Genomic DNA, 25,292 nt, shown 5'->3' on the forward strand with positions numbered 1-25,292 from the left:
GGATCGGATCGTAAACGGATCGGATCACATACAGGTCGGATCAGAAAATCATAAACCTAAACCCAACCTATTTATTAAACAGGTCAGAAATTACAACATGAATCTGTTATGTTTAATAAACAGGTAACCCGACCCAATCCGTTTAACCTGTTTAATAAACAGGTAACATGTTTGCCCAACCCGACCCGACCTGTTTAATCTGTTTGCCTAACCCAATCCGTTTAACATGTTTAGACCTGTTTAACCTGTCCAACCTAACCTGTTTAACCTGCCCAACCCGACCTGTTTAGACTCGTTTAACCTGTTTAGACATGTTTAACCTGTTTAGACCTGTTTAACATGCCCAACAGTTAAACAGGTTAAACGATTTAAACGGATCAGACATCTAAAATCCGTATCCGATCCAATTAATAAACAGGTTAAACGGGTCGACCTATTTATGATCCGAACCTATTTAGGCCAAACCCAAATCTGTTTATGGCGGGTCGGGTCATATTTTGCCATCCCTAGGTAAAATGGCCATCAAAACTAAAACCAGCAAATATGGTGCATAAAATTTGGTTTGGCGCCCATTATAAGCACTAGCTGGGTACGCAAAGGAGTTCTTCCTATACATTGGCGGGCCAGGGACTTTCAAGCTCGTTCTGGCTTTAACAAAATAACCTTATGAGATCATCGGATGATGGATGAAAGTAGTGTTCTTATGACCATCACGGCTCTAGCAGCAGGCTCGAGAGTCATCGTCTATCTGGCTAACATAACCTTTGGCCTGGTGCTTTCAGTTTCTATTTCAACTTGTATACGAAGTCGAATGTCGCCCAAAGAACGTGCTACTTCTCTTTTTTTGTTCTTATTTCAAGCATACAGTACAACATGCAAAAAACCAAGCACAAATGCTGAGTTGTTTACATAGAAAAATTTACAAAAGACCTGCCGCTCGAATTCCATAAGAAGAAAACAAAAGATCTGTTGTTCGAATTCTATAAAAAGAAGAAAAACTTTAGATGGTGCAAGCGTTAAAACAGCGTTGGTGCAACCACTTGAATCTATGTCCATGAAGGCTCGCACTATTGTGTGGGAAGCGACACTATTGGTACTCTCCGGGAATAGCAGCATTGCAATAGCCTGCCTCTGTGAAAGTAATTTGTGCCTTACTGAGCTGCAATGCTAGTGTATTTAGGGACCATTAGTCCTGGCTATGATCGTCGCAGGAAAAGAAATGAGCTCAATGGATCATGTAATATATAAATGAGGCATAGCATAGTGCATGTGATTATCACAGGATACTTGATTGAAGGTGCTAATTGCCGACATGCTTGCAAGATCTATTGGAGTTTGTAGCATTTGCATGACATTGAATCTTGACTTCATAGAGGCTGGAGAGGTTTAGGAGTACTGAGGGAGCCTTGGAGTGCTCTCGTTACTCAACCCAATGTCAAAATATGGTGTCACATTGTACTTTTGGACTGTTGGTTCCATCTTAATTGTTGCTCAGGACCACTTGTTGTCATGGTGTATTTAGTGTCAACTGGTCAACATACTGTGCCCATGTTTTAGCAGTCTCACTAGAAGATGTTGTTGAACAAGGATAATGTAGACCGACGGAAAAAATGTTCATAGGATAATATAGATTTGGCTATGCCACACTTGATTGCAGTATATAATTGAGACATATTATATGTGATTATACTAAGATACCTAATTTTCTTTTCGGGCATTCGTAAGATACCTAACTGAAGGCACCAACTGGTATGCTCATAAGATCTCTTTGTGGCTGGACTGACCCAACTACCATGAGAAGGCTGCTCTAGTTGTCTAGCCCGTTAGAAGAAAAGAATGGCCAATTTAAACTTTTGGGCTTTTGGACTGAGTCCGAGTAGCTATGTAACTGGATATCGTTTACAGACAAGGTGATACCCAATCTTCTACTAGTCTTTCATGTCAACAAAGGTTGCAAATAGACTGTTTAGCAATGAAGCCAATAAAACTTCATGATGTATCGGATTCGCGCATGAACATGATCAACGAGACCTAGGTTCCCATGCATGGATATCTAATAAGGCAAGGAAGAGAGAGAAGATGAAACCATGATGTCCTTGGTTCCTCACTCCTTGCACCCATGTGCATTGGTACATGTAGAGATCATTGATGCACCCTAATCGGCATACCGATTGAGATGAGCAGGACCTAGTTTGTATCCTTATATATGTTGCCAATCACCTCTCAAAATAATTGCCAACTTCTCTCCAAGTACACTAGCATTTACAAAAGCATCAACATGACATGTCATGGAAAGAGCAAGGGACGCTAGCCATCAGAAAGCTAGAGTTTCAGTACAAATTGGACATATTCATATTAGCCAGCTGCAGCCTCCGCCCATCTGCGATCCATATCGAACTTAGTCCTAACTTTTGTCAGATTAATCGACTGACTTTTTTCAAGCTAACTGGAGCCTAAATGATCTGAAGTATACCGACAATATTCCACTAGATTCATTTCAACAGGAGCACTCTGATTCATGGCTACATGGCACCGATATTTTCCTTTCCTCTCCTCTATAAATTTGTTGTTCAATTTTGGGAAGCTAGGCGAGCCCACTAAGCTCAACCTCACATGGACATGGATTTGGCACAGTTGCTTATTGACCCGTGCATGTGATGATGTATTTGGGCCCACATCTCAAACCTAGGCCGACAAGATTTATGGTAACATGGGCAAGCTATAAGGCCAATTCATGGCTCCATCCGATTTATAGCTCATTTGGAATGGCTATCTTAGGGTCAGGGATTGTTAAGGCAGGATCAGAGATTGTACTTGATAAACTGAAGTAGATAAGAAGAGAGAGTCTCTCCTAAATATATCCTATAAAGTTAGAGGCGTTATGCTCCAAATAATAAAGCAAATAGTTCTCCATATGATGTCTTCCATGGGGCTATTTGCAGCTTTGTTGGCTTCCTAAGAGGAGAATTGCAAGCAAAAATTTGGGAATCCGCTAATGATTTGCACTAAAATCTTCTATTTGGATATTGTGATAGCTTCGCATATCGTTTTCCGACCAGTCACGTATATATTGCACTAAATCTCTTCTTATGAATCACATCAAATCTCTCATGCCACGTGCGAGAAGCTTTTGTGTAATCAAGCAGCACCCTACAGCACTAGTCAAAGATGAGCATGAAATTTGGTAAATGTGTGATGTAAGAAGATAATCAACCAACCAATTTGTTGGATTAGAGCAAATTGGAGCACAGATAATAAGAAAAATAATTTGGAATAGCGAGTCTCTAGCTAGACTTGCAATTTCAAAAGTTTAACTCGGAGAGACAAAAAATGATTCAAGTTAGTTCCTAATTAGACTTGCAATTGCAAAAGTTTGAATAGAAGTGTATCTTTGTGCTAGGGTGTTGGTGCTAGGCCGAAGTCTCAAAATGATGAATGCTAATAAATTGATCCAATGTACATGTAATTAGGATCTTGCTATATGATAACCTCTAGATACATTTTAATGGTGAGTCAATGCAAACTTTTGGAACATATAAACATAAAGGAAAATATGAAATGAATAACTGATAGACATAAGCATGCTGATCATGACACATGTGATGCAAGTGTACACCGAATGATTTAATCATAATCATTCACTTAACATTTTGGGGTTCACACATACATCACATATAAAGGTTGATGAATCTTATGTGAAACCCATCATGGATACTACTTCGTATAACGCATGAGGTAGATCTTACAATACTTTTTATCAAAACTGTAGATCATAATGCTAAGAGATGAATTTTGTACGATTTTGACAAATCATGTACAAAAAGATTTATTGAAACAAAGAAGCCATCCGTCCAAACACACTCCCCATCTTTCATAAGGCTTAAGCTCTAGGACTTTTTAAGAAGATTTATTTCAAGATTATTATTTATAAACCAAGCAACAAAAAAAATTAAAATGACATAATGACATCAAAACCTTCATTTGTGTGATTTGGCATTTTAACTCAATCCATCATTTTTCTCTTTCACAAAAACAAAAATTTATGTGGCTGGACCTCAACACCCTCTCTTCAAGACGGTTAGTTTGGTTATGCTATGTAGCGAGAATAAGATGTAGAATGTCGACACACATAATGAATTCTAAGATCTGTGTTTATAAGAATCATATGTAAGTGATTATTTATCAGATGGATTTCAATTTGCTTCATTCATTAGTTCTCATTGTGGTAGAAATTCTTGAATCCTATTACCATTCAGCCAAAATTGGACTCCTCTTCACACTTCTTTTGCACGGGGGCTGACTCAATAGGCTGGCCTCGAATGGAGCCATTACAAACAACTTCATGCGCCCATTTGATGATTGGATCAGACCCATGCAAATATTCACGTGGCCCCCCCCCCCCCCCCCCCCGGCGGGAAAAAAAAAAAATTACAAGTCAAAATTTCAAAAACAACAGTGTTTTTTTTTTTTCCGGAAGTATCATGCATAACGTGTCCTCATACAACCAAGGAAAATCAAAAAACAATACATCACGGAGAACACTTGGCAACTCCGCCTCTTCCACCCATAGATGGTCTTCTGAGTGATTGGCGACAAAAGATGCCACTCAATCTGCAGCCCCATTAGTCTCTCTAAACACATGCTTCGTCTCAATAGCCATCACATCATAAACCATAGCCTAAATATCTCTCAGTAGCGAGTGGCTATTGTCGACCCTCCTAAAACCTGCAAGATCCACCTAACGACCGTAGCAGAGCCATCCTCTAGGAGGATCTCTCTTTCTGCAAAGCACACCGTACATAATGTAAGCCTGACTAACTGCTCTCAACTCCGCCTCCGGCACCGAATTGTCAAACAACTGGCTACCCAATGATCACCTGAAGTTTGGCCCTAACAACAACATCTCCTTCAAGGCACTCATTTACATAACTCCCGAGGTTACACCATCCTCTTGAAACGTGGGCCCCATCTCATGCGACCCGCTTCATTGGGCAAGCCGTAGGTCGGTTATTATAAAAGCGGTATATTTATTACAATTCTTTCCGTCCGTTTGTTCTTCGGGTCGAAGGAATCGTCTCTTCCCTCTTCCGGTCTTCCCTTCTCCCTCTCTCTTTGAGACTCTGACCTCGTGCCTTCTTCTCTCCCCTTCGGAAACCCTAGCCCCGATCCGTATTTACCCCTTCTGCCTCCTATGGCGGGGATATTTGGGTTCGGGCCGTCGTCGACGGCGAACTCCATGGTCGTGGTGAGCACGCCGAAGCAGGAGCTAGCCCTCACCAACTTCGCCTACTGCTCCGCTGGCGATATCCGGAAGTTCTCCATCCCCGGATCCAGCGTCGCCCTTGCCCTCGTCGGAGACTCCGTCGTTCTCACCTTGCGATATCCTTTCTTGATCCCTGTTTCTTTCTTTTCTCTCTCCACCCATTTGATTTGAATGCCGGATTGCTGGAACCATCGATTTCTTTTTAGATTTGATTTTGGTGCTGGAATTGTCGATTAAGATCGTAGTATTTCATTTTCTTGAAATTTCTTGACGGGAGATAAGAAAATGATTCATTTTCATGAATTTAAGTGAAAAGACGATTCTCTTTTCTTCCGAATTAAAACTTGATTCTAGGGTTTGGTAATTTTGAGTCGTATTCAAGAATGAGTTGTGTAGGATCAAAGAATTGGATGGTGATAATGTTATTGTCGCTTCCAATTCTTCTATTTATCCAAAGATCGATCTGGATTATCTTATTGTTATTGATTCAAGTGATTTTTTTTTTAAATTAAAGTATCTATTATTCCACTATGAGGTGGATCCTTAACGAAGTCACACTGCTCACGAAAGCATTCGAGATGGTCATATTGCTTTGAATGCCATTCAACGTCGCCATACAAAAGTTTCTGCGGGTGACTCAATATGTGTTAGCAGGTTTGACATCTTCGATTCTTGAATGTTTGATCCAATTTGTTCATCTCATCCCTAAATGTTACTTGGTGAATTTGCATTTTAGGTTTGTTCCTCCTGATAATTTTAAGCTAGCACTGCTGACACTAGAGTTGGACTTTGTTAAAGGAAAGACTAATAGAACCGAGCAAGTAAGATTTTTTCTTGAAATTCAGGTTATCAATGTAATTTGTGCTTGAGAGTTGGAATTCTTATGTGTGAACACTCATTGCTTTGCAGTTAGATGCTGTTGTTCTTGCTCAACAACTTCGAAAAAGATTTATTGACCAGGTAAGACAGACCTATTTTCTCCATGATTACTAGTGCCCCAATTTCAATGCCTTTGCCTTCCTTGCCTTGTACGTTCTAGCAGTCAAATTATGTGGTCATAGACTCATACTTGTTCACATGAATCACTGTTGCTTGGCCTATTTGCTGATGTTGCTTAACAGCCATTGTATTTATCTGCATTGTGTTTGGATTAATGAATCTACACAAAGTCTTGTTTCTTTCCATATTTCTGTAATTTATGCTTTCGACTTGGTCTTAGTTTTTGTTATTTATACATAAGGAGCTTTTTTCACAATCAATTCTGCAATTGAGGTTTTCTGTAATCTATGGAAAATGTGGCTGGGTTTCTCATCTTGTAAGATATCTCTCATGTTGACAGCATTAGAGTATGAATTTACCAAGTTTTGCCAGTCTGATGGTGAATTCACCAAGATCTGTTCATCAAATTATTGATATACCGATATCTCTAAAGTCCAGATGGTAAATAGGATAATTCCCAAATGTCCATTTTATCCACCCCTTGATGCCATCACCGAACAGTTTGGCCAAACTAGGCATATTGGGGATGGCTTCATTCCCGGGGGGAGTTCGAACTTCGTTTTAAGCAGCTTATGTGAGAAAAACTCAGAGAGAAATTAGAAAATGACCAAACCACCTTCAATGTTTTCTTTCTTGAATATAGTAATAATATACCAATTTATTTTTATATTATTATAATACTTATTACTATGCTATAATATTAACATATTGATATTTATTATAACATGATATGATATTATTACTATATTATAATATAATATTATATTATATTAATACCAATGCCAATAGTGACGTCATACTAATATATTGATGTTAAATAATTTTAAGTTTTTAATACTGTTATTATCAATATATTATATTAAATTAAGATACTATATCTTTCTTATATATTTGTGTTAATATTATATTAAAATATAAAAAATGTTCTAACATTGGAAGCGAAAAAAATTGTATGATTAAAACAGTTTTTTAGTTATAATAATCAACATCATTCATTAATTTAATAATATTTTAGTTATTTTTCAAAATAATCTATATTACGAACAAATGAAGGATAATGGTATTGCAAGGGAAAATTTGACCATTGTGGAAAATTTTTGACCTTTTTCAATACATAATTGTGACATGGGATTATAACTTTAATCCCAAACAAAAATAAGGCGGAGTCCCCACTAAACCTACCAAATTCAACCTACACGGTATAAAGTCTATTTATTCGTAAAATCCCAATACCCTTTTCACACTGAGCCTCAAAGTAGTGGGCATTAAACCTTACTTTCTAAATTTGGAGGATATGTAGGTGACAAGCCATGGCAATTTTTTTTGGTTTTTGCAACTCTGTTGCAATTTATTGTACAAACATATATCTGATATTGTTTGGAAAAAGAATCTATATTAGTTTTACACAATGTTTACAAAGGTATCAGTTAAGCACTCTGTGTTTTCCTTTTTTGTTTCTTATATCTTTCAATCATAGTTTGAGTGCACCACATTTCTACAGGCTGTTTCAAATAAAAATACAATAGCATGAGCATAACTAAAATTTGGTTTCGTTCTGTGTAATGTCATTAATTGGATTGAGTGTTATTAGATTTACAGTTAGTGCTGAACTGTATATCGGTTGCAGGTTATGACAACTGGCCAGAGAGTGTCATTTGAATTTTGTGGAACAAATTATATCTTTACAGTCAATCAGGCTATGCTAGAGGGCCAGGAAGATTCCAAAGCCATGGAGAGAGGAATGATATCCAATGATACATACTTTATTTTTGAAGCTTCTCCAGCCTCTGGCATTAAGGTTCTTACTTTCTGTGCTTTTTTGATTTCTTCCTCCTGTTCCTTTAATTTATAATTGCTAAATCATTAGCTCGATGGTTCATTTTGTGCAGTTAGCAGTTCTGAGGATCTTAAATAAAAACATTAGTTATGTTTCATGAAAGTCTGGAGATCTGATATGGTGATTGTGCATGCAGATTGTCAATCAGCGTGAAGCTACCAGCAGCAACATTTTCAGGCATAAAGAGTTTAATCTTGAGAAACTGGGGATAGGAGGACTGAGTGCTGAGTTTACCGACATTTTTCGAAGAGCATTTGCATCTCGAGTTTTTCCGCCTCATGTTGTTAATAAGTATGCCCTATTTGAATTCTATGCTAGCATATTTCATATTCCATTTTTTTTCGCACAGTATACATGTGTAATATTTTGATCTTTATCTGATAATTATGCACTGCAGATTGGGTATTAAACATGTCAAGGGAATGTTGCTTTACGGCCCTCCTGGAACTGGAAAAACTCTTATGGCTCGTCAGATTGGGAAATTATTGAATGGAAGGGAACCCAAGGTTTGACTCTATTTTTAGACTTTGAAGCATTCTTTCAAACTCTGTCAATAGAGCATGTATCTTATAATTAACTACTGACCTGTTCTGTAACATTTTAGATTGTTAATGGGCCTGAAGTGTTAAGCAAATTTGTTGGAGAAACGGAGAAAAATGTGAGAGATTTATTTGCTGATGCTGAGAATGACCAAAGGACTCGAGGTACATAGATACTATGACGTGTTATATGTATGTTATGCTTCCAGTATTCTTCCAGTATTTAATGCTTTCCGCTGATTATCAGGTGATCAGAGTGACCTGCATGTCATCATTTTTGATGAAATCGATGCTATTTGTAAGGTAGACACTTTTCTGTCAAAGCATTTCCTGCTTTCCATGTAGTGAAGGGTTGAGCATTGCATCATTGATAAGATTCAATGTAATTCATATTATTCTGTTGTAATTCAATATGTACTTCAATTGCAGTTCTTATTGTCTAGTGGTATTGTTTCGATGCTACAAATATACTGCTGTTGATGGTATTGAGATGCAATTAATAACCATTTTGACATGTTATTCAACCCTAAATAATGTGCTTAATAGATACTGGATTCAGTGCTTTCACATATGTGCTGTTTGCAACTTAACGCTGATGGTGAGGAAAACTGGACAAGGGTAATTTTGACTGCATGATACTATGCTAGGGTCAGGGTCATGCATCGCACTTGAAATATGTCAGTACAGTGATTACGAATTGAGGTTACATGGTATGGATGATATTGTACTATGCATAAATAAAATATTGTTGCTTAAATATGTATATTAAATCGGTAGATACGAGTAAAGATTATCTGGGGCAGAGCTGCACTTGTAAGAAGGATAAACGGAAGATGAGAATGTAACTGGTGTTGTAAACGATGCACTATTAATGCCTACACAATATAAGGGGAATTGGATGAAGGGACTGAGACAGATCTTTGGCAATGGACAAATTAATGGAAGAAATTCTGGGGAGATGGATATTTTAGGTAGAATTATCATGTTAGGAAAGAGATAAGGGCTGTGAGAGGGTACACAAGTGGAAAAAAAAATATAAGAAATGGTGCAGATGGGAGATGCAATACTTGAGTTAGCTCTCTCAAATGCATACAAAAATGAAAAGAGCATTTAGTGACTTTCAAGGTGGTTTCATGTTACAGTCACAAATATAATTTTTTTTCTTAGAGTGGTTGTCAGAACACTTCAATGTTACTCTGAACTTATACCACGAGGTTGCAGCATAGCTTGGTCATTGGTTGATACACTAGGTTCTTGATTGGGAAGAATGAAACCAGAAGAAGCCCAAACGATGATATAGTGAAATTGAGAAGGCAAATCATACGTTGATTAGAGTTAATTTATTAAATGAGGGAGTGTGAATGTTACAATTGTATGAAATAAAAATATGTTCTGTTTAAGGGTTTAGGTATGGACTTGAAGTGGTTCATTACAATCAAGTGTTAATTGGCCCTACATGTCACGCCGCTTGCGAGCACGTAGGCACCTAGTGCCCGTGGGGCAATGAGGGGAACACGCTCCCCTGCCAGATTTGTCGGTTCGGGGCTTCACGCAAGCGTCCTTACCCCTCCCGGTTTTTTCCCAAAACGCGTCTGCAGGATTTGGAGTCACCGTGCCCGGTCTGAACGAGTCTATCCGATGTGGGACTATTGGGCTACACCTTCCCACCATCGGACAAGAGCCGTCCTCGGCTCTGATACCAAAAAATTCTAGCTAAGTAAATTCGATCAAGATGGAGGAAAGATTTGAAGTGTAAATACACATGTGGTGGAAATATTATGATGATTTTGTTAACAAACCACATAAATTATAGTTTGACCAGCTAAGCAATTTTTCTATGGAGTTACAGAGAGTGAAGAAGAGAATTGTGGTATTTTCATTACTGGCTTATATGAATTAAAGGAGAAAAGTCACAACTTTAGAACTGCCTGTGTAGCTCATACCTTTTTATCTACTTTTTTCTACAGATGAATAAAACTACTAGGAGCAGGGAGCTTGGTGTTATTCAGGGTTGGGGTAACTACAAATGTTATGTAATAATTAATTTTAGAAGCTTTGTACTGTTCCAACTTCATGAATAATGTTATGACACTAGTAAATGAAACTATTTATTTTTATTATGAAATTTTAAATGGCTTCGTGTTATTGTGTGCATAATATTGCAATAGCACGGCCGTGTCATGATCCGGATTTGGGGCGTGACATTTATTTGGTATCAGAGCCGAGGACGCTCTTGTCCGATGGTGGGAAGGGTGAGGCCCAATAGTCCCACATCGGAAAGACTCGTTCCAGAGCCTGGGCATATGAGGCGGGTGTCTCCTAATCCTGCAGACGCGTTTGGGTGGAAAACAAACCGGGGAGGGTGAAGGACACTTGCGTGAAGCCCCAGAACCGGACATATCTGGCAGGGGCCCCGTGTTCCCCCTCATGTGGCCCCACGTGGGCACTAGGTGCCTCACGTGCCTCGCAGAGGCGGGGGCGTGACATACACTGGGGAACACATCATAAGAAAACGCTAACGACCATGGAAGCTATCAAATAATCACAATCTTAAATGTTGGAGATTGCTAACAGCTAAAAGCAGGATCTGCTTAGTGTGCATTCAGATTTGTTCTTGTGTAAGCTTAAAGTGGATGATGGGGACTGCTGCAGTCATATCTGAAGGTAGCGGCCAATAAAGTTCTAATGTATTCTGATGCATTGAAAACCTTTTCTATGGGGTATGCTCTAGTTGAGTCTAGTGGAGTCAGTTCAGAGTCCTATTATGTCATCTTTATTCTGTTCTGATCTCATCTTGTCGCCTTGTTCTATCCTGATCTGTTCTGACTTGATCCATCTGGGCATCAAGCAATGAGGGTGTCTCAATGCACTACCAACTGAAATAGGAAACCTGTAGTTTGATTTAATTTTTTCCTCAAGTAATTGTAGCGTACTAGATTTTGTCATGAGGAATCTTCAAATCAATTGGATTGGATGACTAAATCAGCTTGGATTTATTGTTCCTCTTAATTTTCCTCTCTCCACCATGCAATCTGTCAGTTGGCTGGTTTTTCATCCCTCAGAGGATGTTATTTATTGGTATTTTGGTTTCCGATCTCATACAGTGTCTATGGTTGTCAAGAACTAAAAACTATTGTCCAATCTCTTTAGTTCCATACATAAATATACTTCATCAATGCATTAGCTTGCTAGTAGATTTTAAAAGGAGATCTCATAAATCACAATTTTTTGGTAGTTAGAGACCAGCAAAGTGGACCCTGCTGGAAAAGGAGTTGTCAAATTTAACTCAGTCAACTTAGGGATTTCGTTGATGTTTTAGATATATTGATTTTTGTTTTGCTGAATGAGCAAAGAGATTACATTGGCTTAGTGAGAGCTTCATCTGTAGCTTACAAAAATGTTGGCTGAAGTTCTTTTAGGATGAAAATCTTGCCCATGTACCAAGGTTTGTTAAAATGTGTTGCTTCTTATAAAATGTCCTCTGAAACATTGTACTAATGTATATTAGTTCCTCATGATGATATGATTATTTTAATTATGTAAAGACATTTGTTGCTGTTGAGGCATCTGGAATTTGTTATTAATATTTTGCATTTGAAATTGCAGTCTAGAGGGTCAACGAGGGATGGTACAGGAGTACATGATAGTATAGTTAATCAACTCCTTACAAAGGTGAATTTTCCCAAGTATTATACTTTACCATTATCAGTCATTGTTGAATACTAACCGAGTTACCATGTTTTAGATAGATGGTGTTGAGTCTTTAAATAATGTGCTGCTTATTGGAATGACCAATCGGAAGGACCTGCTGGATGAAGCCCTCTTAAGGTCAATTTCTTGCCTTTGCTGGATATAATTTAGTAGCTTGCCAGTACATCTGTAATTAACTACCTAGAGGAATATGATAAATCATCACTGGTAGGGTTCTTTATTTTCAGAAGTGGTTTTGGTCAAAATAAGCCACATTGGTTCATGCTGTAGTATGTACATATTATTTATATTCATAAATGTACAAGTCACATTGTGACAAATATTTATCAAAGCTAGAGAAATTCTATAGATGACCATGAAAATAGAAGCTTGGACATTTCTAGGAAACGTTCCAATTTATTGTTTATATTCTGTTTCTTTGTTGCACAGACAGCAACAGGATTTGATCGTTACACAAACTCTAATATATGTGTTAAAGGTGGATGAAGTTAGTATGCGCCTCTTTTTTTTTGCATGTACTTGGTGTTGATAATGAATGCTCAGATTTTGTTGCATCTAATTCTTTTTATTAGGTGTGAAAAGTATTTGCCAGTTCTGTTATCATATAGTTTCCCTTCTCTTTTCTTGTTGCTTACACTTTTTCTGTAATGTGATTTTTTGATGTGTTCCACATGCAGACCTGGACGGCTGGAGGTTCATGTTGAGATTAACCTCCCTGATGAAAATGGTCGCTTGCAAATTCTTCAAATACATACAAATAAAATGAAAGAAAATTCTTTTCTTGCAGCAGACGTGAACCTTCAAGAGCTTGGTATGTGATTGTACTTTTTCCATAACTTTTATATGGTTCGCATTATATCTAATTTACGTAATAACTATGGGATACTTTTTTTTTAATAAAAAATGTTATAGCATGGCACTTAACTTGATTGTTTGAGATTATTCATGGAGGCAACTTTTTGTCAAATTATTAGGAGTGTAGGAAATCAAATTAAAAGTTGAAACATTGTATCATTTCTCATTTACACTACTAGTGCTTTGGCCCATGCAATGCATGTGCACAGAAGATTCGAGGGAAAGGAGTCCACCCATGCAAAAATAAAGAAGGAAAGACTTTGCACATGTGGATATGTTTCCCCACTGAACATTGGCTAAAAAAAATCCACCGAACGTTTCTCATTTATATGTACTAGTGTTTTGGCACATGTGATGCATTTGCACAGAAGATTCGAGAGAAGGGAGTGCCCATGCAAAAATAATAAAGGAAAGCCTTTGCACATGTGGCCCAAAACCCTGTGTGCACACGAGCCCAGCAAAAAACACGGAACATTTCTCATTTACATATACTAGTGTTGTGACACGTGCGATGAATGCGTATGGAAGATCAAGAGAAAGGAGTCTGCCCATGCAAGAATAAGAAAGGAAAGACTTTGCACATCTAATTTATAACCCCCTGATGTAGCCTCTCTAAAGATAGGTGGCTGCAAGTTTTAGAGCAGCAGTAATTCAAGCGAAGGTTGAAGTTAGATCTGAATTTGAGCACTTTTGTATCAATTCTTTCAGCTGCTGATACAAACATTTTCTGATATGATCTCAGATTTTAGCAGCAGTGTTTTGCACGGCAGAGAGAAAGGCAGGTTGAAGAGAGTGTTTTCACAGTAATGTTTTGCATGGTAGTAACTCCTGGACAAACTTTCAGAAGATTGGCCTAAACAGCCAGCCACAATCCCTTTTAAAGGGTAAGCCCAGTCGCTAATTCTACTCTGAGTAGCAATGCTGACTCTAAACAACTGAGTAGCACTCCTATTAGACAAGCACCAGCTGGCCTACAAATTCGACAGCACCTAAGACTCCTAACCAATAAAAAAAGACTAGAAAACTATGACCAGATTACCCCAAAACCGGTGCACTTACTGTTCACGCTACTGTATCATAAATAATACCTGTGAAGGGTAGCTAAGGTACTGGTGGGTTTAAATGGGCTTCTTTGTTCCACCAATTTGCATCCAATGAATAGAGGCTCGTCCTCGAGTTTGTGTAAATTCTTAAATTTGGCTTCCATGGCCCGATATGTCTTTGCCTCGACTAAGTGTTGTTTTCATGGGTAATCCTGATTGCTTTTGGTTGTTGAAAATCACTACTGAATAGTGAATACTGATGGAGTAGGTTGGAGAGTCAAAATCTGCCTTTTGTACATGAATATATAGGTGTGGCTCATGTATTTGAACATTGTGATAATACAACCTCAGTCGCCTCAATAAAATACGGTGCAGCTGACATAGGAACCACATCACATAGCACCTTCTCGGTATAAATATTCTCATTTGAAAAAGTAAGACATTTATGGTCACCAAGCCACGCCGACTGATGTGGATGTTCTTTTCACTCTATCTTCCTGTTCAGATTTTCAACCAAGTCACTGGAGACCACATTTTTTGTAATTCCACCATCAGTAATGAGATTGCAAAGTTTCCCTTGGCATGTCATGCATTTCTTCAAGATATTAGATTTCCACCAAATCATGATTAAGTTGCTACTTCTGAGCATGAACAGCCATTTGTATGAAAAATGTCTCACCTCCAACGTCTTCTCCAAGTGTCACATGGGCATAAGAAACCAAGCTCCGCCGTACCGGTACCGGTCGGCGTACCGGTGGCGGCCCGTACTGGTCCGAACCGGTCCCATACCGGTTCTTCAACAATAAACTACCGGTACTGGATTCCACGCTGACGGTACCGGTCTCAGGCCAGACCGGTACGTACAGGCCGGTACGGACCGATATGGCAGACCATGTAAGAAACTCTTCTTTCTATTCTTCTTTCTAAGAATGCCAACGTCACCTTTTTCTGAGGACAAATACTTGAAATATGCCCCACTTACACCTGATGCCCTCTCTCTTGGTTTGATCATCTGAGTTTTTGGGAATTGTCTTTGTAGTGATTGATCCAGGTTTGAGTTTCTGGGAAGATTCCAAAGTGGGGATGCACCCTAAGTAGAAGTTCCCTGCTACTAAGTTTTTTACATGATGCTTGCATGCTCGCTGGTAATTTTTTTTTTTTTGCTTTTGTTTTTGCAGTGGTAAATCACTTCATTAGCTTCTTGTTGATTTTAAAAGAGGATGCAGGTGGCTGTTGATATTTCACACATATGATCATAGTAGACTTATGAGACAATATCTGCAACAATAGTATTTTTGATGAGTAGAGTAGTGGCTGTTTTGGTATCTCTGCTACCTTTCTCGGTTCAGTGAGTGGCCATGATGAAGGTGTATGTGCTAGCGGTAATTTGAGTTTCAAACATGTTGACACTGACTGCAATCCATTTTCCGCAGTATTTTCTATCTGAAATTAAAAAAAATTTAATTGCAATCGCCATCCTACACCTTTTGTGAAAAAACAGAAGGCATGCCCTTGCAAATGACTTGCTTTCAACTTTTTTTTTTTTTTTTTTTTTTTTTTTTTTTGCTTAAAACGGGTGCTTCATACAGTGCGTGTGTGAATACACCCAATAAGATCACTTGCTTTCAACTTTTGGACAGTCATATATATGACTAAATATATATCAGATTTTTGTGGATGTGAGGTTGTACATAATGGGGATTTGTTATTGCTAAAGTGCTTATTCATATCTTGATGCAGCTGCACGTACAAAGAATTACAGTGGAGCTGAACTGGAAGGTGTGGTCAAAAGTGCAGTCTCATTTGCCTTGAATCGGCAAATAAGCATGGATGATCTTACTAAACCTTTAGATGAGGAGAGTATAAAAGTTACAATGGATGACTTTTTGCATGCTCTGCAAGAAATTGTCCCTGCCTTTGGTGCATCCACAGATGATCTTGAACGATGCAGGTACAGTCAAGTTCCTACTATTAATAAATTGTGTTTTGAAATTCACTTAAATGATACTCTTCTTTTGCATCACAATCCAAACTGGATGTATATGTTGTCTGTAGCTTATTTATTTTTTTTTGAAGACATGGAAGTAAATTAAATTAGTTTCCAATAAACTTTTCAAGGTTATGGATCTAAACATATTATTTGTTTCAAGTGATGTGCTTTGCTTTCAAAACTAGTTGCATGAAGCTTGCTCCGTGGTCCAAATGTAATATCATTGATCATTTTTTTCTCAACCAGCCTAAACAGTTATAAGGTATTTTCATAGATAATTGTTTGATGTCATTGAACTGGAACATCTGTTTCATCGTGCTTTCTAATTATCAAACTTAGACTTGGTTAGGTCTGTTCAGTAACTTCAGTTAGCTTCACAAAAAAACACAGTATCAAGTTGTGAGAGATCCCTATCATTTCAAAGTTCATGTTCATGCATGGTTCCAAGAAGCATATATCTCTCCTGTTTTTGGATGGCATAACATTATATTTTGAACCATAAACGGCATGCAGGCTTAATGGTATGGTTGACTGTGGTGAGAGGCACAAACACATTTATCAAAGAGCTATGCTTCTTGTGGGGCAAGTTAAAGTAAGCAAGGGCAGCCCACTTGTTACTTGCCTTCTAGAAGGTCCAAGCGGCAGGTAGCTTATCATATACTTGTTCTTTCCACCTATCTTCATTGCAGTGGGTATGTTATCTGATGTGTATTTCTGTTGCCAGTGGTAAGACAGCGATGGCAGCTACAATTGGCATTGACAGTGATTTCCCCTATGTTAAGATAGTAAGTATCTTCTCATTTTTCTAATGATCATCCACTCTTCTAAGTTTTCTTCCTTCTAGTGACATGACACATTTTTGCGACTATAGATCTCAGCAGAAACAATGATTGGTCGCAGTGAAAGCAGTAAATGTGCACAGATTGTTAAGGTTTGTTTATATTTGAATTAGCCTAGTTAATGTTCTATACTTTTTTTTCGTGGACAAACTTTCCGGTCAGGCCTATGGATGGATCCTTTTAGATCTACGGGCCGGCCGTTCACATGAGCATAGGGAATCTATATGTTAAAGCTTAAGGAAATCTAGAAAAGCTTTTTACTTTTTTGCAAGTAAACGAGCTTAAGTTGATCTTTTATTTTTTTCCCCCTGTATACGAGAACTGACTCATATTCTTTTATGATGTAGGTATTTGAGGATGCTTACAAATCTCAATTAAGCATCATAATTCTGGATGATATTGAAAGGTCAGTCCTTTCTAATGTAACTATTATAGATTTGCTAAAGCTACTAGAGAGAATTGAATAGACAGCCCCTTTGTATTCACTTGTATGCAAAATGCAATTTGCATGAAACATAATTCGTGGCCCACCTCTAAACTTGGTAAGAAAGTGCCCTTGCCCTCTAGGCTAGTTCTCATTTTCTGTGAAAATTAAATGCCATCATATTTACACCATGCTATTTCCTGTTGTTATTGTGTATGCCTGACATTTCCACATATTCCATACTTCAGGTTGTTGGAGTATGTTGCTATTGGGCCACGCTTTTCGAATTTGATTTCACAAACACTATTGGTCCTTCTGAAAAGGCTTCCTCCGAAGGTTCTTATTTCTTCCATTCCCTTTTGCTTTCCTTTTGAAACATTTTCTGCAAAAGCTTAGCAAATCAAGAGAAGAAATTATGATATTAAATATACCAAAACTTTTACTTATTATACCTGCATATGTCGAACATCACAGCGCCATGATGTTAACAGTTTATGCAAATTTTCATTAAGGTTTCGTGGCCAGAAGTTGCCGGGTCTTTTATTTTGTTTCCAACATTAACTGTTCTTATGCAGTGAACTATACATAGGGCTACCTGCATCGTCTTGACATTATGGATATGCCATGTCCTTTTGCAGGGTAAGAACATGCTGGTAATTGGAACAACAAGTGAGGTGGGCTTTCTGGAGTCTCTTGGCATATGTGATGCTTTCTCTGTCACATACCATGTTCCAACTCTAGACAAGGCAGATGCCAGAAAGGTAAAGAAATATGGGAGGAAAATTTATGCAGAAAACAAGAAGGGAATGATTGGTGGATATATAATGAAAGAAGTAAAATTAACCTGTCATTAGGATATTATGCATGTTCGCTAATGGCCTGTTTGGTATTGATTTTGTTTTTTGTTTTTGTTTTCAAAAATCCAAGAAGAAAATAGTAGACTAGACAAATATGCAAGATGAGGCCCTTTTGTTTTTTAAAATGTTTGTGAAACCGTAGAGTGTTTTGCAACAAAGTATTGCTTTTAGAAAAAAACAAAAATAAAAGCGAGGAATGGCTTGCCTCTGTGGTCATACTGCTCTCCTTAGCAACCAGAGAGGTTCTAGGTTCAAGCCTTGGATGGTACATTTTCAAGCAAGTCTGCAATCTTGGTACCGGGTACTGTATTGATATCTTATCAGTTCAGTACGGTATAGTACGGTACACTTCTATGTCGACATAGCTCTCCAACCATTTGTCTCAATTTTATCTTGGTACTCTTCGGTACAGACTAGTACGCCTCAGTATGAGATAGTACGCCTCGGTACGGGCGGTGCGGGGCTTGTACCAACTTGAAAGTGTGTTACATATCGGTTTTCTACCGGTACAGTATGGTACATCCCGTATGGGGCGGTGCGGCAGGCCATGTTTCCCAGGATTAGGATCTAGGTAATTATGGTGCAGGTGGGCCTCTCTTTCTCTCTCTCTCACACACACACACTCTCTCTCTCTCTCTCTCAAAAAATAAAAAAAAAGAGTGGCAGAAGTTCCTTGCAAATACAATCATCAATATCAATCTCCAAGTGGTAATTCACTTATTTGTAGGGAAACAAAAACAAGAAGAGAACAATGTGAAAGAGGCCCCAGATTCGCATGTTTATTGCATTGTCTCTGAAACCTAGTTGAAGTCTGAACTGTATCATAGGCGAGTGCAACACCACATCTCATGCTAGCTAATATTCCTACATCTAGTAAAAACACTTGAATAACTATTCTGCAAATGTTGCTTGCTTGATTACCAGGGTTATGCTTCCATGACCTTTGAGATTTTGTTTTCCATGATTTGGAGGGTGATTTGCTACAGGGAACTATTTGTATTTTCACAAGTTGATACCAAAATGCATGTTAATTTATTTTCAGGAATGCATATGATTTTGCATGCATAAATTAAGATAGCATACACAAGATGGACTTCTGATATTATGCAACTTGGCAGCATTATAAATGTATCATTGGACCTTGAGATATTTTGTTAGATTGACATTATCTTGCAACTGTGCAATTATTATTGCAGGTCTTTAAAATTCATGGTCATAATTTGCTGTGTTAGTCTAGCTCATGAAATCTCCTTTCTGCAGGTTTTACAAGGCCTCCATGTATTTGCTGAAGATGATATTGATTTAGCAGCTGAAGCACTGCATGATGTAAGCTCTATTTCTCTTATTCTCCTTCCAGCCCTTCTATTAACTCATGACTGAGAACTACAAGAAAGAAGAAACTGTGATCAGATTTCATGTCGGTTTGCTATTTAATTTATATTAGATGCGCAATAATAAAGGATGAGATTTTGCTTTTGGGAAATGTGTTAGTTGTTGAGTAATATGAAACACTCATGATCCCCTTTGGATCATGTTTGTTTTGCTTTACATGAAGCCACCAAGTCTGAATCAATTAAAGTGAAAAGTTAGTTCCGTAGATTCTGAACTATTATGGTCCACTTGTTGAGTGAAACGCCCCTGCTGAACCTTAGCGTAGATGAAGTGTTACATTGGTAGAGGCTGACAATAACATCCTTTTGTTGGAATGTTAGATGATGCTGTAGTTGGTTCTTACATTATTTGGGATGTTTTCAGATGCCTCTGAAGAAGTTGTATATGCTTGTGGAGATGGCTGCACAAGGATCCATGGGAGGAAGTGCAGAAGCTATTTACTCTGGAAAAGAAAAGATTAGCCTAAACCATTTCTATGATATCATGGGTGACATTGTGTCCATCCGTCTTTGAGAATTTCTATATGTTACTCATAAGCAGGTATTGTTTTGGTGGATTCTTTTTTTTTCCCTCTTGTTTCAGGTTTTTGACTTTCTGATAATTTTCTTATTCTCCAGTTTTTTTCACAATATAAGCGAGGGTGGTTCTTCCTTCCTTCCTGCATTCCTTTCTTTCCTTTTTTTGTGCTGAATAGGCCCAACTACTATAGTAAATGATCTTTGATAATGTTTGAGTGTTGACTGTTGTGATGATAAATTTTATTTTATATTCTTTTGGTCAAGAGAAACAGTTTGCGGCACTGATATGTACTCGGAATATAAAATTAATTGAAATTAGGCTTTCTTTCGTATTATTATTATGAGAGTCACATACTTTTACAATGGATATTGTCATTATATCAATATAATTTTTATATGGTGGCTGAATTAGTTAATCGAATTTTGAATCTGGGACATGAGCTGGACTTGTTTCACATATTGATATATCCTAATCTCCTTGTGTTGTGGCTCCCTTTATGTTGCCTGGTTCCCAGAAGTTTTGATTTTGAAATATCGTGGCGAGTTCCGGGTTAATCTTCTTTAGCAATTAAAATGTGTAGCTTGTGTGGAGGTGGAACCCAGGAATTTGGAAATGATTTTTCATTTTAAAATAAATTTAATACAGACCGGTGGAATAATGAAGATTATAAAAGTGATTCTTATGTTTATAATATTTTCTTTTCTTTTATTTATTTTAGTTCATATGAAATTGGCACAAGAAACTTCTGTGAGGCATAGGAATTTGGAAATGATTTTTCATTTTAAAATAAATTTAATACAGATCGGTGGAATAATGAAGATTATAAAAGTGATTCTTATGTTTATTATATTTTCTTTTCTTTTATATATTTTAGTTCATATGAAATTGGCACAAGAAACTTCTGGGAAGCATGGTTGGTGGTGGCGGCACCGAGGGCTGGCTAACACAGCGCCATAGTCAGAAAATAGTGAAGTGTGGATCCTAGATCTGGTTCCTATTGGGTCAAATTTGGGTATGATCAGCCTAATACACAACTTCATAATACTTACATGCATACACATTATGCTCTCTCAGCATGTAATATGTTGTAGATGTGAGATGGTAAAATGCTAAGGTTCTTTGAATCTATTCTAGACTTAAATATTTTATTACAAATAGGAATCCAATTTGGATCTAAGAATAAAATCCTAACTTGATTCCAAATCCTATCAACGTTATGAGATGCAATTTGTTTGCAACCTCCATGATTGGTTTGTACCAAAGAGTAGCCTCGGGGGACGCTTGGAGTCGGAGGGATTCTTTTTTGGAGGAGGTTCGGCGATGGGCTGGTATCCCTCAGATGCAATGCATGGCTATTCGAGCATTTTGTACAGCTTATTAGGTTTGGTTGGTCAGGAATACTCGGATTTTTGGCGAGGGCAGCTTGTCACCAAGGTTCGTGATGGAGCGGGCTCGGGCTCAGGCAGCAGAGATCATACATACGGATCCAGCTCATAGACCTTTGACAGCTCGGGACATCGGGGGCTTCCATACTGCTTCGGCAGCTCTACGTACGGTATTCTTTACTTGGGAGCCCCCACCCTCGAGTTTCCTCAAGATCAATTTTGATGGCTCAATCTTGGATGGAGGTAGGAGAGGTAGGGCTGGATTTGTTATCAGGGACCGAGTTCTTGTGCGATAGCAGCGGAAGACTATCAGATTCTCGATACCTCGGTTCCTGGGGCAGAGCTGCGGGCGGCTTGGATGGGTATGTGCTACGTGCGGCGAGTGCTTTAGGCGAGTTCAGTCTTACTAGAAGAAGATTTGGCCACGGTGATCAGCTGGGTCCGAAAGGGCCCAAGCAGTTATGGAGGAGATCATCCCCTGCTCCGCGATATTTGAGAGATAGGGAGAGAGGATGTCACATTTCAGGCTATGCATGTATATCGTGAGACCAATAGGGCGGCCGACTAGGTGGCAGCTTATGTAGCGAGCCACTTAGGAGGTACCAGAGCCGGCCTGGGCCCTAGGCGACTGAGGCGGTCGCCTAAGGCCCCGGGCTAATGCAAGGCCCCCGGGAGGCTGACCAAAAGGAAGCAAAGGCCCCGATCTGGGGCTGGCTACGAGTCTTCTCCCTTGATGGAAAGGAGGTGGAGAGTTTCCTGGCCTGCAGAGGGGCAATTTGGGATGTTGGGGACAGTAGTTTTGTTTTGGGTGGGGAGAGCGAGAGAGAGAGAGAGAGAGAGAGAGAGAGGAGGGATTTGGTTGGCTTGATAGACGCCTGAAGCCACTCTTATCTTCCATCCCTTCTCTTTTTTGGTTTTGGTCTTGGTTTTCCTTCCCTCACATTACTCCTGATCCAGCTGGGCCATCCGGAAGAAAGATAGGGGGATTGGAGATGGACTTCTTCGAGGGTGGAGATTCTTTTAGTTTTCTCCTCTCGGTTTCTTCTCCCCTCTTGGGTGGTAGAGAGAGAAAAGGAGGGAGGGGGTTTAATGGCTGCTGTGCTGTGATGTTGCAGTTGCCGCTTGGGTACTTACTTGAAGGGGAGATGGTGGGATGGGGTGAATTTCCCATAATGATTCTTGTTGGGGGGAATAAAGTTTCCCCCCAAATGACATAAATACCCCTAAGAAGCCGTACAACCTCCGACCCCGGACAGCCGAAGTCAGCGTCCGACCTCGGAACGCTCGGCCACAAGACGACCGACCCCGAAACCTCCGACCTAAGAGAAACCCCGATGTCCGAGGACCGTACTCTAACACCCCTCCGGCATTTATTGCGCATGGCCGCTGTAATCTTCCGGCTTACTCCATAATAAATGCGGATCTCCGGCTTACTCCACCAATAATGCGGATCTCCGGCTTACTCCACCAATAATGCGGATCTCCGGCTTACTCCATAATAAATGCGCATGGCTCCTGACATCTACGGATCTCCGGCTCTCCACGGCAAATCGACCCAGCAGGGTCTAGTCGACTATGATAAGTCTCTGATCTCGGCCATACCGCCGACATCAGTGCAATGATTCGCCTGACCGAGCGCCGACCTGAACAACATGCCAAGCCGTACTACGGCCTCGCCCTGTTACATCACAGGTAAACCGACCCCCGCATATAAAAGGGAGCCTTGGCCTCCCAAGAGGGGATCGGAACATTCATACACCCAAAAATCACTGTTTATCTCCTTCTCCCCACTATTTGCCCCCTCTCTGACTTGAGCGTCGGAGGGCCGGCGCCGGAGAACCCGGCCACCGGTTCGTGTGCAGGCACCCGGACGGAGGACGCCGCCAGCCAACGGATCGCCGCCCCGCTGCGAGGACCTGCTGTTCCTTCTCTCCGACCGCCCCGGACGGAGGACGCCGCCCGCCGACAGACCGCCGCCCCGCCGTGAGAACAAACAGTCGTTTCCTCTCCTCGACCGAAGATTGCCCCCGGGTCCAATTTCCAGCAACAGTTGGCGCTAGAGGAAGGGCCCGAGTAGCAGTCATGAAGTTGAGAAGTAAGGGAACCTCTAACGTCTCCCGGCGTCCCCCGCAAAGTCCTAGACACTCCGTCCAGAATTCTCCAACTCCGGCTGACCCAGCTCCTCAGGTCCAGCCGGAACAGTTCAATGCCCTGGCACAGCAAGTCCAGGCCCTGGCCGCCGCCGTTCAGGGCCTGCGGCGCGTGGAGGCTTTACCGGCACTTCCCCCGCAGGCCCAAGCCCCGCCGGAGTGTCTCCCCAACGGCCCGGTTCTCCCCAGCCAAAATTTGCATGGCTCCTCCAGAGCCAACGATGGAGAACGAGCTTCTCCCCGGAGAGAGTTACCGGGAGAAGGTTTTGACCGGAGACCCCAACTTTCTGAGGCGGAGTCAGCCCCGGATCACCGTGAGCTGGCGCAAACCACAGCGACAATCCCACGGGTGGGGGAGCTCGACCGAAAAGTCGAACATCTGGAGCGCCAGATTGCGGCACTCCACAGCAAGAAGGCAAGACAGGAAGGGGACTTTGAGTTCACTACCAAGTCCCCCTTCTCCCGCCAGATCGAGGACGAGCCAGTTCCCGCGAGGTTCAAAATGCCTCAGGTGGAGCCCTACAGCGGAATCACCGACCCCCTCGACCACTTGGAGAGTTATCGGGCCCTCATGGCCCTACAAGGGTCCTCGGAGGCCATACTCTGCAAGGCCTTCCCAGCAACCCTCCGAGGGACCGCTCGGCTTTGGTTCTCTGGTCTGAAGCCGAACACGGTGTCCTCTTTTGAGCAGCTCGGCAGGCAGTTCGCCACCAACTTTGCTGCCAGCCGGCGCCAGCGACGAACATCAGACTCCCTCCTGGACATCAAGCAGAAGGAGGGGGAGTCCCTCAAAGAGTACCTGGACCGCTTTACCGCCGCCACATGGGAGGTTCGCGAGCTAGACCAATCGATAGCCATGTCGGCTCTGAAGACTGGGGCCCGCTCCTATCGATTCCTCTTCTCCATCGAGAAGAGCTTCCCGGCCGACTTCACCGAAATGCTTGCCCGAGCCCGGAAGTACGCCAAGGCCGAGGAGGCAGTCGCCTCCAGACGGGGGGCAATCGAGCCCACCTCGAAGAAGCGGAAGAAGCGCCGCGAGGAGCGCGGTCGACAAAGAAGCCGGTCTCCCCGCCGAGAGAAGAATCTCCCCAGACTGAGGAGCCCGCCCCGTCAACAGGGGCAACCTCAGCAGAGGACACCTCCTCGCCCGAGGTCTCCACCACGGCCCCGGACGTACCAGGCGAGGTACGAGAACTATACACCCGTCAATGCTCCTCGGGCCGAGATCCTGATGGAAATTGAGGGTCGGGACTTCTTCCGACCCCCGCCTCCTATGCGAGACACGGAATTTTCCCGAAATCCCAGGAAGTACTGTCGCTTCCACCGAGATCGCGGGCACGACACGGAGGACTGCTTCCAACTCCGGGACGAGATAGAAGCGCTCATCAGACGGGGAGTACTCAACCGGTTCGTGAGGAACCGACATGAGGAAAGGAGGCCGGCGGAGAATGACGCACCAACCGAAAATCCTGGCGGCAACAGGCCTATC

The 25,292-nt window shown here is 40.7% G+C and overlaps 1 protein-coding gene across 1 annotated transcript; it reads left to right on the forward strand.

Annotated features, from left to right (window-relative positions):
• The first annotated feature begins 5,039 nt into the window (after positions 1-5,039).
• Positions 5,040-20,602, forward strand: LOC103708933 (vesicle-fusing ATPase-like). Its single transcript, XM_008794047.4, has 22 exons — positions 5,040-5,379; positions 5,822-5,917; positions 6,000-6,084; positions 6,173-6,223; positions 7,890-8,060; positions 8,236-8,390; positions 8,497-8,605; positions 8,704-8,803; positions 8,886-8,941; positions 12,245-12,310; positions 12,384-12,466; positions 13,027-13,160; positions 15,988-16,198; positions 16,751-16,882; positions 16,962-17,022; positions 17,109-17,168; positions 17,424-17,482; positions 17,749-17,836; positions 18,139-18,261; positions 19,618-19,683; positions 20,113-20,289; positions 20,367-20,602. The coding sequence occupies exons 1-21, from the start codon at positions 5,192-5,194 to the stop codon at positions 20,260-20,262; spliced, it is 2,244 nt and encodes a 747-aa protein (XP_008792269.1). The 5' UTR covers positions 5,040-5,191; the 3' UTR covers positions 20,263-20,289; positions 20,367-20,602.
• Positions 20,603-25,292: the final 4,690 nt, after the last annotated feature.

The sequence above is a fragment of the Phoenix dactylifera genome, unplaced genomic scaffold, assembly GCF_009389715.1.
Source record: "Phoenix dactylifera cultivar Barhee BC4 unplaced genomic scaffold, palm_55x_up_171113_PBpolish2nd_filt_p 000824F, whole genome shotgun sequence".
Taxonomy (NCBI): Eukaryota; Viridiplantae; Streptophyta; class Magnoliopsida; order Arecales; family Arecaceae; genus Phoenix; species Phoenix dactylifera.